General features: G+C 39.2%; 1 protein-coding gene across 1 annotated transcript; it reads right to left on the minus strand.

The window, feature by feature from the left end:
- Positions 1-1,660: 1,660 nt before the first annotated feature.
- On the minus strand, positions 1,661-5,504 carry LOC143627283 (putative inactive receptor kinase At4g23740). Its single transcript, XM_077097139.1, has 3 exons — positions 5,280-5,504; positions 3,711-4,968; positions 1,661-2,411 (listed from the first exon to the last, which is right to left on the minus strand). Exons 2-3 carry the CDS (start codon positions 4,933-4,935, stop codon positions 1,801-1,803), a joined length of 1,836 nt encoding a protein of 611 aa, XP_076953254.1. The 5' UTR covers positions 4,936-4,968; positions 5,280-5,504; the 3' UTR covers positions 1,661-1,800.
- Positions 5,505-15,561: the final 10,057 nt, after the last annotated feature.

Genomic DNA, 15,561 nt, shown 5'->3' on the forward strand with positions numbered 1-15,561 from the left:
TTTTAACTAGCAGATAGGCAACTGTGTGTTAGTAGTTAAAACATGTAGGTCACGACACGTTAGTAGTTAAAATAGGTAGGCCTCGACACGTCACTGTTGGATAATTAACTCATCGTCTCGATAATCTAACAGGTCGTGGACGACGAGATAACTTGTGGACAAACCTGAAAACTTGAGTTATGATAAAAATAATTGGAATCGTATTCAACAAATGGGCCATTTTGGGAATATTCATTTTCTTTACCATCACTTCCACGACATGGTGCGACGCCGGGATGGTAAGGTGCATCTAGGGGTGCAAATGAACAGAGGCCGAACCTTAAATAGAGCTTCTTTAGTTACTAAGACCAAGCTCAAGCCTTGTGTTTTTTTAATTTGACCTCTTTCAAATTTTTATGTATGAATTTCAAGTTTTTTCTCAAAATGTATAAAAACAATTAAAAAGTATGTAAATTAACTATTGAAAACAAACGAGTTGAGCTCGAGTTCCAGAATAAAGAGCTCGAAACAAGCCGAGCTTGAGACTAGTCGAGCTCGGGCTCGGTTCGGCTCGTTACACCTCTAAGAATTATCCTCTCTATTATAGAGGTTAAAGGTTCAAATATTGCAAGTGGTTTGTAAACATGTTTAGGAGTAGGATACTTTTGCCTTAAAATATATTTTCTTTTTTTACTAATAACAACTTGTTGTAAAGTTAAATACTTATATTTCAGCCGTTAAAAAACGATATTTTTTTTTTCTTTTGTTATAAGCATAGACATTTAAGGCGTAATACAATGCTTATAGGATCAGACCCAACCTGATAGTCACGGGCTTTTGGGTTTCTCATTGCACATGCATATATATGATTGTATGTATTAGTATCTATTTTCGGATGAGTGAATATATGATTTGTTTTGTTCTCTACTCTCTTAACACAATCTACTACTAGCACACTACAAGTGATATGTAGGGTAACAACCACAAGGGAATCAATTAAGGTGAATGTTATGCTTGAAGTTCGGTCATCCGAAGCTCTTCAATAAAGAGGTGGCTAACGAGAGATGCTTTCAGTTTCAATACCTCCGCCTACAATCATCACCGCTGTCAACCATAGATACGCAATTGAGCTTCTTTTGATGCCGGTCAACTTCATCTTTAGTGACAACTTATTGACTTGATATTTGATGTGGTCAATATAAACCACCTCCATGAAAGCCGAACAACATAAGACTGAGCGTAATGGAACATCGCGGGGCGGCATTTTGGCCCAAAACCGAACAAATCCCATCTTGTTGTCACATATGCCTAGTGATCCTCAATGATATTTTATCTTAATGATTACTTTATTATTGTTATGTAATTGAACACTTAGCTTCTCTATATTAATCTTTATATATATTAAAGGATGCTGTTAGTTGTCTACTTTTGTTGTTTTTGGCTTATGTTATAAATTTAACTATTTTATTATCATAAATTAACTATCATATATAATATTCCTACTCTTTAACTTTTAATAAAATGAAGTAATACACAATTGATACAGAATTATTCATTTCAAACAATGGAACAATAATAAAACAAGATTAATTATAAACTAATAATCTCATTAAAAAAAACATTACAATTTTTTAACTTAATTAAACAAACAGACCAAATAAAATAAAAAAGTAGAAACTCAATTCAGATTGAAGCTAAATCTTGCATACAAAGTTAATAAATTAAAAACTTAGGATACAAGTCATACAACACAAAATAATACCATGAAAGTATACCATAAATCCATTTCATCAAGTTAATGAAACACCAACAGCCAGACCCTTAATTACCTGATGACTCCGTCTCAAAAATCTCCGGTCGTCCCTTGTTCCGTCTAACATCTTCCAACATTCTAACAACCTCCGTCATTTTTGGTCGTTGATCGGGTACCCTTGCGACACACGACATCCCAATCTGCAACATCTCCACCATCTCCTCCTCAATGTTGGGGTACTTTAGTAGTTCCACATCAAAAACCTCCCCGGTCCACTCTTCCCGCACCACCGAGTGGACCCACCTAACCAAATGGATGACCTCGTCACCACTCGTGGTGTGGACTGGTGACTTACCGGTCAACAGCTCGAGTAATAACACACCAAAGCTATAGACGTCTGACGGCTGAGTACCTTTTCGGGTGTCGGTTATTTCTGGGGCCCGGTACCCTGCGGCCCGGGCGATCGGGGTGGCGATTTGTGACATGACAGTTGACAACCCGATATCTGAGATGCACCCGTAGTTTTGGGAGTTTAGGAAAACGTTTGATGATTTAATGTTTCCATGAACGAGTTTTACGCCTGGCTCGGTGTGGACCCGAGCTAGGCCTCGGGCTGCACCTACGGCTATTTGAAGTCGGGTTTCCCAAGTCAACGTGACCCGGTCTTCGCCTCGGTTACCTATAATGTACAATAATAGTTACCAATAATTAGAAGTTTATAAGTTATAACATAATAATGTGAAGGCAAAAAACTATTCAGCATTTGACTTTTGTGGGACATTAAAATAAATTTGGATTATAAAAAGTGAGAATGATGAATACAAGACAAATGCAAACAACAAATGGACCAAAAATTTTCTAGTAAAGATTCCCTTCTCCCACATGGATTGATTCTTATATTAATCACTAACTTATTTCTCTTTCATGTATAATTCAATAATCCAACTATATCAAACATGCATACATATGCATATAATTATGTACATATATACATATACATATGTGTATACATATATATGTGTGTATACATACATATGTTCATTTTTTTCAATTAATTTCAAGGGAGATAAATAAACATAAATTTCTAAAATTACTTCTAAATATTTGTAAGATTGAAAATAAGCATGTTGCATTTGATCTGCGTGTTCTCGCAATATTTAATTTAGTGTATGAGTAAATCCCTCCCCTATATTATATATTAAAAAATGGATTGTTTTTCATAATATATTCCTGAATATGACTTAAGAGGCTTGATCTTGAACCTTTCGGTTTCAAGACATTCTTGGCATGATCCTGGTGTAACCATACACACATGTACAAAATGTATGAACCCAACTGGTTTTCAGGTTCATTGGTATTATATGATTGGACAATGTCGGTCCCTTCACCTTCGGTTCATGGGTCCATCAACATCTAGATAAGATGATGACCGACATATTACACCAAACGAATGAAGCCTAAAACTTAAAAGAAATCTAGTTTGAACTCACTTGACCACAATTTCTTCCTATCCTTGAACCTAATGCAGTATAATACAAACACTATAAGTCCATTTTAGGTTCATCCATGTTGTGTGGTTGGCATGCATTTCCACCTATAGTGATATCAAGATCCGGCCCACTAACCGAAGAACGTTTGTGTGAATATATGAATCATAAACTTTCAAGAATACCTAACTAACTTGGATTCTTGTTAGTTGTTACCATTATTTGTTCTTAAACCTTAAAAGTAATAAGAACAAGAATCAAGATCACTACTTTAACTACGATTTAAGGGACTTTGATTTGAAGGATTAGAGTAAGATAATCAATCTCAATAATTAGGTTTATAACTTTATTATTACATGTTTACCCCTTTCAAGAATCTAGAATTTTGAATTAAATTCACTATTATTGAAGCACTAAAATGCAATGATAAGATTATAGCTATAACTAAAACAAGAACATAATTAAACAAGTTAAACAGATCAAGAACATACCGTGCAACATAGTGGCAACACTCCCTTGACTATAATACTCACAAACCGTTAGCTTCTCGTCTTTCGAGTAATAATAAGCCCTCAACTCGATCACATTCTCGTGCTTAATACTCCCAACAACGCCCATTTGCTGCTCGAATTCCCGTTTCCCAACACTCAAATCTTTCAACCTTTTCACCACGACCGAAGTCCCGTCTTCAAGAATCGCCTTATACGACATTCCAAAAGTACCCTTCCCCAAAACCTCAGCAGAAGCCCTTAACAAATCCTCCAAATCAAATGCATAATTACACCCCTCAAAGAAAACCAGTCGGTTATTCGCATCTTGTGTTCTCGAAATCGCCTTTTCGGGCGACATTCCACCTTTTTCAAGCTTTGAAGAAATCCCATCTCTATCATTCCTTTTCAAACAACAAACCATCCAAACAACAACAATCCCAATCAACCCAACTGCCGAAACCGCTACGATTATACCCAAAAGTGCTTTCTCACTCAACTTTTTACCATCTTTTCGGTTTTGACTTGGTTTATGAGGGGGCATAACAATAGGGACTTCATCAGATGAATAAATCATAGACACATTGTTACCTTCAAACACTGATTTTGGAAACTTGTGGAGTGACTTAGGGACCACCCCAGTGAGATGATTATTAGAAAGATCAAGACTTTCAAGATAATGCATACCCAAGTCAGGAATTTGACCAACAAGTGAGTTATTAGCAAGATTCAAAGCAGAAAGATGGGATAGCTTTGAAACTGAATTTGGGATTGACCCATTAAACATATTGTTTGAAAGATTAATAATTGTTAAATTCTTCCAAACAGTGAAATCAAAAGGTAATGGCCCAGAAAACTTATTAAACTGAAGGTATAACAAAGACAAGTTCTTGAGGTTAATAAAATCAGCAGGAAATTGACCAGTAATACCATTGGATCTAAGGCTCAAGATCTGTAAAGCAGAGAGTCTGCTAATGGTGTTGACCGGAATATGGCCGTGAAAACCAACTCCGGGAAGCCGGAGAGCAGTGACACGTGACCCATCTTCACTGCACGTGACACCAGTCCAGTGATTACACACAGTGGTTGAGTTGGAATCCCAATTTAGAGACCTGGAGTGTGCAAGATTGTTCATTAAATACAACAATGCTCTTTTGTCATCTTCAAGAACAGCAGCTTTTACTCCAATCCAGAGTAAACCCACCAAGAAAATCTTGAAAATCATCATTTTTTTATAATCAAGTTTTGATTTTTTTTTGAACTGAAGTTACAAATTACACTTCAAGATTCACAAATACAGCTTAAAAACAAAGACCCATATAATAAAAATAAAAAATTTAGTGATTCAAATCAAACCCATCAAGAAAATCTTGAAAATTTCCAATTTTTTTTACCCAATATTCAATTTCTTTCAGCAGAAGTTACAAATTACACTTCAAGATTTCACAAATACAGCTTAAAATCAAAGACCCATATAATAAAAATAAAAAATTTAGTGATTTAAATCAAACCCATCAAGAAAATCTTGAAAATTTCCAACTTTTTTTAATCAAGATTTGATTTTTTTTGAACTGAAGGTACAAATTACACTTAAAGATTCACAAAGACAGCTGAAAAACAAAGACCCATATCATAAAACCTTGAAAAATTGTGATTTAAATCAAACCCAGAAAGAAAAGAAGCTAAAAATGTTTTAACTTTTTTTCAAAATGGGTGTAAGGAAAGCTTGAGAGAAAGTGAGGGTGTTTGTGAGAAAACAGGGTTTAAAACAAGGGTTTGAATTGGGAGTGGTGAGAGATTAGTCAAAAGGGATGCAGTGATTTTTAATTTAAAGTAAATGGGTTTAGAAGTTGCAGCAAAAAAAACAGAGATGTTACTTTCTGTTTTTGTTATTTATTAGGCTGAGGGGTGTGGGGCTTCAACGGGGGCGCTAGAGCCCCTCCGCTCGCGCCCCTAGGCGCTAGCACCACACCACCGGGGCGCGAGAGGGGCGCTAGCGGGGCGCGAGCACAAAAAACAAAGCAGGCGTGATGGGGTTAGCGGCAGAGGCTGGCGTAAAGAGACATGGGGGAGTGTGCTGCTAGCCGTTGGACATTTAAAATGAGCCGTTGGGCTCTTATTTAATAAAAAAAAAGTTTTTTCTTCCTATATATAACCCATTTCACATAAAACATTCACCACAACTTCAAAATAAAACCCAAAATCAACCCATCTTCCAAACTTAATAATTTATGAGTTTTTTTAATAATACGTTTTTTGAATATATTTATAAAAAAATAAAAAAAAATCCGCTGGAGCCCCTGCTGGAGCCCCTCCACACCAAGGCCAGGGGCTCCAGCGGGGGCTCCAACACCCCCCTTATCCAGTTTCTCTCTCTGCCACACGTCATAATATTATTGGCTGGAGCCCCCACTCGCGCCCCCATTAGAGCCCCCCACACCCCTCAGCCTTATCTGTTGTTTGTTTGTCTGTTCATCATGTTTGGGGGAGACTCAAGAATGTCCTCTAGGACAGCAAAAAAAAATATGTTTTTTTTTGAACTGCTGCAAAAAAAAATATGTACTAGGTGAAAACAAGTTTACAAAAAAACATTAATATTTATTTATCTTATATAAATCTTCTTTTCTAAATATAGAATAAAATAAAATGACAGTTGAATTTGTAAATTTTATAAATAGGTAATATCATAAAGTCCTTCTAAACTTGTAAACATAATATTTCCTTAAATCATGTTAAATGTATTGTATATCAGTATATGTGTACTAGGTTACTAACCCGTGTAGTACACAGGTGGAAAATAGGATATTCGTCACGTAAAGAAATTTGATTATATATTTGAATATTATATTATTCGTCTAATTATAAAAACAAATAATTTTAACCAACAATATCGCACGTTCTTGAAAGTAAGTTCATAGAACTTGTCTAAAATCGAAGGATACACAAAGTCTATTAAATCATATAATGAATATAATGAATTGTTAATTAGAAGATCATCGGGAATTTGTACATTCATTTGTCGCCATTTGGACCCCCACCCCCAACATTCCCTTCACCTATATTCAATAATTAATTCGCAAATTATTTTATCTCTTTAACATGTAAGGATTGGCATCCAACTATGAGACTCGTGTTTTTTTTTTTTGATAATTTGCAGCACTGGATACTGCAACAAAGGGGAATCTATAAAAAAAAAACACGAACAAAAATTTATACAATCTAACTATTTATTTAACAAAAGTATCATAAATTTAATATTTACAACTCCCTAAATACTTCCTTTTATACAACGTTTATACTTTAATTTGTAGCATTTCATTGTTGTCAATGATTAATATAAAAAGGAACAAATTGATTTTTTTAATAGCTAATAGCTAAACACTTGGAAACATTAATTGGCTTATATGACTTGTTTAACGATTCATAGAGCCATAACTTGTATACACTCTAATATTGACTTGAACTTGTTATGGCTTCAACTCAAGATGCTAATAACCCATCTGGTATTATAGTATTTTTCATAATACCTTACCGGAAAACCATAATAGTTCAACATCTCCATTGAATTTTTTATTTTGATATGGAACCTAAATAGATTATAAAAAAAATTATATAATAATTAAATTCAATAGAAACAAAAAGGGAAAAGAAAAAAAATTGCTAATGAAATAATGAATAATATGAGAATCGACTATTAGAGTATCAAATTAAACCTTACCGGAAAATAATTAACCCCCCTTACCGGAATTGGCGATGATGGAGATAGTAATCCGAAACAGAGAGAGAGATTATAATTGTTAAGGTTTTCAATCTTAAGGTTTATATAATGTAAATGATATGATTTAATATGTTTTTGAATTTTAATAATAATTAGAATAATTAATACCATAATTACATTAATAAGTTAATTATGGATTGTTTGACCAGATTGTAAAAATCTTTCGCCCTGTTCTTGAGTTTTTTTAAAGGAGGGAAAGGAAAGGAAAACTAAGGATAGTTAAAAAATGAGTGTTCTTGAGTTTTTTTTAGGATGGAAAGGAAAGGAGTATGAGGAGTTAGGATTGATTAAATTAATGTATTTTCCCAATAAGTTATCCTCCCAAAAATGGGATGATTACTAAGGATAACTATTTTTTAACATGTTATCCTTTCCTTTCCTCTAATTGTAACACCCCGACCAAAGGCGGATTATACATCGGGGCGCCACATATTGCTTCATTACTCGCGACACTATTGGTGTCAATATTTATTAATACACATTTTATCGCGCACGCGCAGCGGGGAAAATAAAGAACATAAATCAAACATAAATCAATATATTATAAATTATAACATTCAAACATTAACTTGTCTTAATACATTTTAATTCTAGGTCCAAAAGTGAAAACGTCCTACGTGTCCACAAGCTCCAAAACAGCTACTGCAAACCTGATCATGTGTTAAAATAAACGTCAAACACTTGCGTGTTGGTGAGAAATCAAGTTTAATACAATACATAGATAATCATAAATCTGCGCGCAACATGTGTATGTCTGGTTTTCAACAAGGGTGTAATCTGATCGGGACCAACTCTAAGAGACAAGACTGCCAGTGCTCACAATTGAGCTCACAAACAAGACTAACTGTGCATGTGTAAACAAAAGAGAAAATCATAAACGAATGTTCTCCCGTGTTCATCTAATGGTACCATGAAAACTGCGGAATAGACCGACAAGACGGTTAATGATCCACACATACAAATAAACAGCCAAGTCTACGTCCTCAACACATGGGATACTGCGCGACTAAAGTTCATAAACAGTTTAAGACTCTAAGTTTGTATGAACACATGAACATCCCAAAACATTAAAAGCAAAAAGGGATTAGATACGAGATTACTCACTTGATAAACGATGCGGTGTAAGATAAAGCAAGAACCAACTTTAAACAAGCACAAGTTAACCTATAAATAAGATTATTGTTTTAATGATTGGTTTTAAGTCTTGATTATGAGTTAGCATAATTAATAAGTAAATTATTATATATAATATATATATTACCGAAAAAGCAGGGCAGAACAGGGAGGAAGACGGAGGCAGAGAGGAAGACGGCAGAGAGAGCAAGGGGCAAGAGAACAGGAGAGAGTAAGTGTTTTGTGTGTGTAGTGTTAGGAAAAATAATACTATTATTTATAGAGAAACCCTAGGAGACATAAATCCAGAAAAAAAGGGAAAAGATTCCAAGACAAACAGAACAAGACAAAACAAAAGATAACAAAAGATATCAAAAGATATGGCAGCTGCAGGGGGCAAGATAAAGCTGACAGGGAACAGTAAAAAGCATGGGCGGATCAGATAAAGGTACTGGTCAAGCATGGCAAAAGCAGATCTCAAAAGATAATGTCAGTCACTTTTTCTACCAACCAATGGGGGTTGGTACGCATGCTGCGCCGAAAGTAACTATTCAGACATTAGATAGGTTAGGTCAACAGCTCAGAAGAAAAGGCAACACAAAAGCATACAGGCTGGATAAAACAGGACTAGACTAAAGGGTCAAGCGCGAGAAGGCTGAGTGCGCGAGCGCGAAGGCTGGCACAACAATCCTTAGCGTGCTGCGGGAAGAATCATAATTCCTTAGCGCGCTGCGTGAAGAACAAGAATTCTAAGCGCATCGCGGGAAGAACAAACATTCTTAGCGCATTGCGGGAAGAACATACATTCTTAGCGCGCTGCGAGAAGAGTTCTCTTCACGCATCGCAGGAACAAGATGTCTTCACGCAGGCTTCCATGTAAGGAGTCTGGCGCGTGGAGCTGCAGACATCCTTAGGCGGGAAGAACCAAAGGATAATCAAAGAGTTAGAAGAAAAGAGGGAAACAAGGCGGAAAGAGAGAAGGAAGAGGGAGGGGACGGCGGAAAGAAAGAGAGAGAGAGAGAGAGAGAGAGGCGGGAAGGAAATATATATTTTTATTATTAAAAGTAAAATATAAGTATAAATAAATATTAAATCATAAAAGAAAGAGATCGGATAAGGGAAACGGGTACCTGGGTCGGGTCGGATCGGGGCAGATGTTACAGTCTCCCCTACTTTAAGAAATTTCGTCCCGAAATTTATCTCGAAGTAGGTTGCGCAGAGAACAGGTGCGGGTACTTGATCTTCATTTGATCTTCCCTTTCCCATGTAAACTCGGCTCCGCGCTTGGACTCCCAGCGAACTTTCACGATAGGGATACGACTGCGCTTGGTTTGCTTAACCTCGCGATCCATAATCTCAACAGGCTTCTCAACGAAATGCATAGATTCATCAACTTGAACTTCATCAAGTGGAATGTGAAGGTTCTCGTCAGCTAAACACTTCTTGAGATTGGATACATGGAACGTTGGATGCACATTACTGAGCGCGGGCGGCAGGTCAAGTCTGTAGGCAACTTTTCCCACACGCGCGAGAATCTTGAATGGTCCAACATATCGAGGAGCAAGCTTACCTTTCTTCCCAAAGCGGACAACACCTTTCCAGGGCGACACTTTGAGGAGAACAAGATCACCAACTTGAAATTCGAGAGGCTTTCGCCTGCGATCTGCGTAACTCTTCTGTCGGCTTCTAGCAATCAGCAGATGATCACGGATCTTGGCGATTTTATCTGTTGTCTCTTGAACAAGTTCGGGTCCTGTGATTTGAGTTTCACCCACTTCGCTCCAACAAATCGGGGAGCGGCACTTACGACCGTAAAGTGCTTCAAATGGGGCCATACCGATACTGGAATGATAGCTGTTATTATAAGAGAACTCGATCAAAGGCAGGTGCGAATCCCAATTACCTCCAAAATCAAGAACACAAGATCGGAGCATATCTTCAAGAGTTTGAATAGTTCGCTCAGACTGACCGTCAGTCTGAGGATGATATGCCGTACTCATGTCCAAGCGAGTTCCTAGCGCAAATTGGAGAGATTTCCAAAAGCGAGATATAAAACGGCCATCGCGATCGGATATGATGCTCAAAGGAGTACCATGGCGGCAGACAATTTCCTTGACATAAAGCTGCGCGAGTTGCTCAACACGGTAGTTTTCACGAATGGGCAGGAAGTGAGCAGACTTAGTCAATCGATCCACTATTACCCAAACGCTATCATGTTTGCTTGCTGTCAAAGGTAACTTGGTAATAAAGTCCATTGCTACACATTCCCATTTCCACGTAGGAATTTCTGGTTGTTCGAGCAAACCAGATGGGCGTTGGTGTTCAGCTTTCACTTTAGAACAAGTCAGACATTTAGCTACGAACACAGCAATATCCTTTTTCATACCGGGCCACCAATAAGTAATGCGCAAATCCTTGTACATCTTATCAGCGCCAGGATGAATAGAATACCGAGATTTGTGTGCTTCACTCAGGATATCAGCGCGAAGATTCTCATCAAAGGGAATCCAGATGCGATTGAGATAGCAGAGAATTCCACTCAGATTAGGGACAAAGTGCGCTTCCGCGCCACACGCTAACTCGGCGCGAAGGTTACCATTACTGATGGATGCGCGCTGCGCGTCACGAATACGCGATTCAAGGTTGCTTTGAATCGGCGCGAAGTGAAGCTGGGTGCGCGGCAAGATACAGTTAAGCTGACAGGGTTTTCGGCTGAGCGCATCGGCTACCACATTAGCCTTACCAGGATGATACCGGATCTCACAATCGTAATCGCTGATGAGTTCGTTCCATCGGCGTTGTCTCATGTTAAGTTCCTTCTGATCAAAGATATGCTGAAGGCTTTTATGGTCAGTGTAGAGGATACACTTAGTACCATAAAGGTAGTGTCTCCAGATCTTCAAGGCAAAAACAACTGCACCAAGTTCGAGGTCGTGAGTTGTATAATTCTTTTCATGAACCTTGAGTTGCCTTGATGCGTAAGCGATAACCTTGCCTCGTTGCATAAGAACACAACCGAGACCTTGGTTGGATGCATCGCAATACACGATAAAATCATCATTACCCTCAGGTAGCGCAAGAACAGGAGCTTCACACAACAAACGCTTGAGCGTTAGAAAGGCTTCTTCTTGCTTCGAGCCCCAAATATACGGTTTACCTTTGTGCGTTAGAGCTGTTAAAGGCAAAGCGATCTTCGAGAAGTTCGAAATGAAGCGCCGGTAATAACCAGCTAAGCCCAGAAAGGAACGGATCTCAGAAGGAGAGGATGGCGTAATCCAGTTCTTGATTGCTTCAATTTTGGATGGGTCGACATGAATACCCATCTTGTTCACAACATGGCCAAGAAACTGTACTTCATCAGACCAGAATTCACACTTGGAAAGCTTAGCATAGAGCTGCTCGGTTCGGAGCTTTTGCAACACCAACCGAAGATGTTGCTCGTGCTCGGCCTTGGTCTTAGAATACACCAGAACATCATCGATAAACACAATCACGAATTTATCCAAGAAAGGCCTACACACCCGATTCATTAGATCCATGAAAACGGCGGGTGCGTTGGTTAAACCGAAGGACATGACCAAGAATTCAAAATGGCCATAACGAGTTCGAAAAGCAGTCTTCGGGACATCTTCATCGCGGATGCGCAACTGGTGATAACCAGAGCGGAGATCAATCTTCGAGAAACAAGAGGCACCTTGGAGTTGATCAAAGAGGTCGTCAATACGCGGTAAGGGGTACCGGTTTTTAATGGTGAGTTTGTTCAACTCGCGGTAATCAATACACATGCGAAACGATCCATCTTTCTTTTTAACGAACAACACCGGAGCACCCCAGGGCGAAGAGCTAGGGCGAATGAATCCTTTAGCAGTCAACTCTTGAAGTTGGCTGGCCAATTCTTGCATCTCAGCGGGTGCAAGACGATAAGGAGATTTAGCCACGGGGGAAGCACCAGGGACAAGATCAATACGGAACTCGACTTCACGAGCGGGAGGGATACCAGGAAGATCATCAGGAAAAACTTCAGGGAAATCACGCACAACAGGGATATCGCGAAGCTTCTTCTCTTCAGCAGGTTTAACCACATGGGCTAGAAATGCAACACACCTTTTCCGCATGAGCCTACGGGCTTCGGCGCAAGACATAAGTTTAAGACCACTGGAGGGTTTTTCGCCGTAAATGTAAAGATCACCATTTTCTCGAGGTATGCGAATCAATTTCTTGGCGCAAATAACTTCGGCGCGATTCTTCGAGAGCCAGTCCATACCAATGATAACATCAAAGCTTCCAAGAGGCATGGGGATGAGGTCGATTAGAAAATCGTTTTCGTTAAGGTTAAGCGTGCAATCTTTAATCACTGAGTTAATTAAAATAATTTCACCATTAGCCAATTCAACTGAAAAATCTTCTTTTAAATCGTTGCGCGGTCGCGCAAGCTTCTGCTCGAAGGCGCGAGAGATAAAGCTTCGATCGGCGCCAGTATCAAAAAGTACAGAAGCATAAAATCCGTTAAGTAAAAATGTACCATTAACTACGTCATTATTCGCTTGCGCTTGGTGCGCGGTTATGTTAAAAGCTCGTCCACGCGTCACTTGGTTCGAAATCTGGTTCACCGGATTCGCTTGCGTAATCTGAACTTGTAGTCTTGGGCACGCGTTCCGGAAATGACTGGGATCACCGCAGTTAAAGCACGATCTGGGTCGTGGGTTTTGGTAGATTGATTGTGGGTTCTGCGGGTAGACTGGTGGTGTTGGCGCAATTGGATTGGCGGGAAGGACTCTACAGTTTTCAGCAGTGTGACCAGTACGGCCACATCGGTTACAAAGTCGACACGGGGTTTGGGTTGGGTGGTGAAATCTACAGGTTGGGCAAAAGGGATGGTTTCCTGTGTAAGGTTTCTTAGTTGGCGGGGCAGGGAGTGCTGGATTGGTTAAGGCATAGTTATGGACTGCAGGAGGTGCTGGGTAGGTTGACAGTGGGTTAGGCGCGTAAACTGGGGGTTGGTAAACGGGTTGCTGGACAATGGGCGGGTTGGTAAGCGCATAGGCCTTGCGCCTGCGCTTGAGGTTGTTACGGTTTGAGGGTTCTGGTTTGGTTTCTGCGGGTTCAGGGACAGTTTTGGTGGTTTTGGTCTTCTCAGTTCCCCGCAGGAACAGGGTTCCTGCTCTGACATGGTTGTCGCTAAGCACAGCGGCCAACTCGATGGCGTCAGAGAGGGTAACTGGGTTTCTGGCCCATACAGAATCTTGAATTTCCATGGGGAGACCCCCAAGGAATTTCTCTATGGCTCGGCGGGAAGGGGTAACAAGGTGAGGGACAAGCAGGCTTAGTTCATGGAAGCGCGTCGCGTACTCGCGCGCTTCACCGCTGTACTGCTTCAAGTTCCAAAATTCTTCCTCCAGGCGCTTAACTTCGTTGGGAGGGCAGAATTCTCGCGTAAGAATTTCCTTGAATTCCTCCCATGTCATGCTAGAAGCAGCCTCTGCGCCACGCGCATGGGCTACTCCATTCCACCATGTAAGCGCTCTGGATTCCAGGACACTGGAAGCATATAGGGTTCGTCTGTCTGAGGGGCATTGGGTGTGAAGGAAAGTGTTTTCTATCTTCTCGAGCCACTGGAGCATCACGGTGGCTCCTTCGAGACCTGTGAACTTTGGAGGGTTACCCGCATTAAATGTCTTAATGTTATAACTCGAGGTGTTGGTATTGTTTTGGCTCAAAGCTTGGGCTATTGCGGCGGCCATTTCCTGGGAACGTTGCTGTCTACGCATGCGCGAGGCTTCTCTTCTCTGAAATCGGCGAGATAGCGGAGGCATTCTATAAAAGTTTTAATTTTAGTTAATATCTTGGTTTTATCGCACAGTATAACTTTATAAAGCTTGGTTTCACGGAGTTAGATGCTATCAAAAGTTAAAGTAAAATAAATGACCCTAAATGCAGACTTAATAAAGGTAACAAATTCGAATCAAGAATCGACAATTCATGTATCACCATGACTTTCCGAATTCCCAATTTAAAATATACGAGCAAACGAGCATTGGAGGTTGACGATTCACGTATCACCATGACTTTTCAATCCTCAATATAAAATATACAAGAAAATGAGTATTGGAGGTTGACAATTCATGTATCACCATGACTTTTCAAGTCTCCAACCTCAGAACATAATCGTAAATGGAAATTGAAAATCAACTATTCATGTATCACCATGACTTTTCGGATTTTCAATCCCAACAAACGAATATGTAAGTAAAATCAATAAAAATCGAAATTCACAAAAATCGAAATATCGCGGAATAAAACATAAAATCATATACTGCGCAAGCGCGAGCATATTCATAAATAACGAGTAATTAACAATAAGCGCGCAATCATGAGATTTCTCTCATGCGCGAGAAGGGACTCTTAGGTATTCTAGGCCGTTACGTCTAACCACCTATCCTAAAGTCAACGAGCTCTGATACCAATCTGTAACACCCCGACCAAAGGCGGATTATACATCGGGGCGCCACATATTGCTTCATTACTCGCGACACTATTGGTGTCAATATTTATTAATACACATTTTATCGCGCACGCGCAGCGGGGAAAATAAAGAACATAAATCAAACATAAATCAATATATTATAAATTATAACATTCAAACATTAACTTGTCTTAATACATTTTAATTCTAGGTCCAAAAGTGAAAACGTCCTACGTGTCCACAAGCTCCAAAACAGCTACTGCAAACCTGATCATGTGTTAAAATAAACGTCAAACACTTGCGTGTTGGTGAGAAATCAAGTTTAATACAATACATAGATAATCATAAATCTGCGCGCAACATGTGTATGTCTGGTTTTCAACAAGGGTGTAATCTGATCGGGACCAACTCTAAGAGACAAGACTGCCAGTGCTCACAATTGAGCTCACAAACAAGACTAACTGTGCATGTGTAAACAAAAGAGAAAATCATAAACGAAT

Source organism: Bidens hawaiensis, unplaced genomic scaffold (genome assembly GCF_021521415.1).
Source record: "Bidens hawaiensis isolate Kalapana, Puna unplaced genomic scaffold, B.hawaiensis_p1.1 tig00004618_1, whole genome shotgun sequence".
NCBI lineage: Eukaryota > Viridiplantae > Streptophyta > Magnoliopsida > Asterales > Asteraceae > Bidens > Bidens hawaiensis.

Coding starts and splice junctions, on each gene's coding strand:
- LOC143627283 (XM_077097139.1), bottom strand. CDS start 4,935: ATGATGATTTTCAAGATTTTCTTGGTGGGTTTACTCTGGATTGGAGTA. Junction 2,412..3,710: donor TGTTGCCACTATGTTGCACG/GTATGTTCTTGA, acceptor TGTACATTATAG/GTAACCGAGGCGAAGACCGG.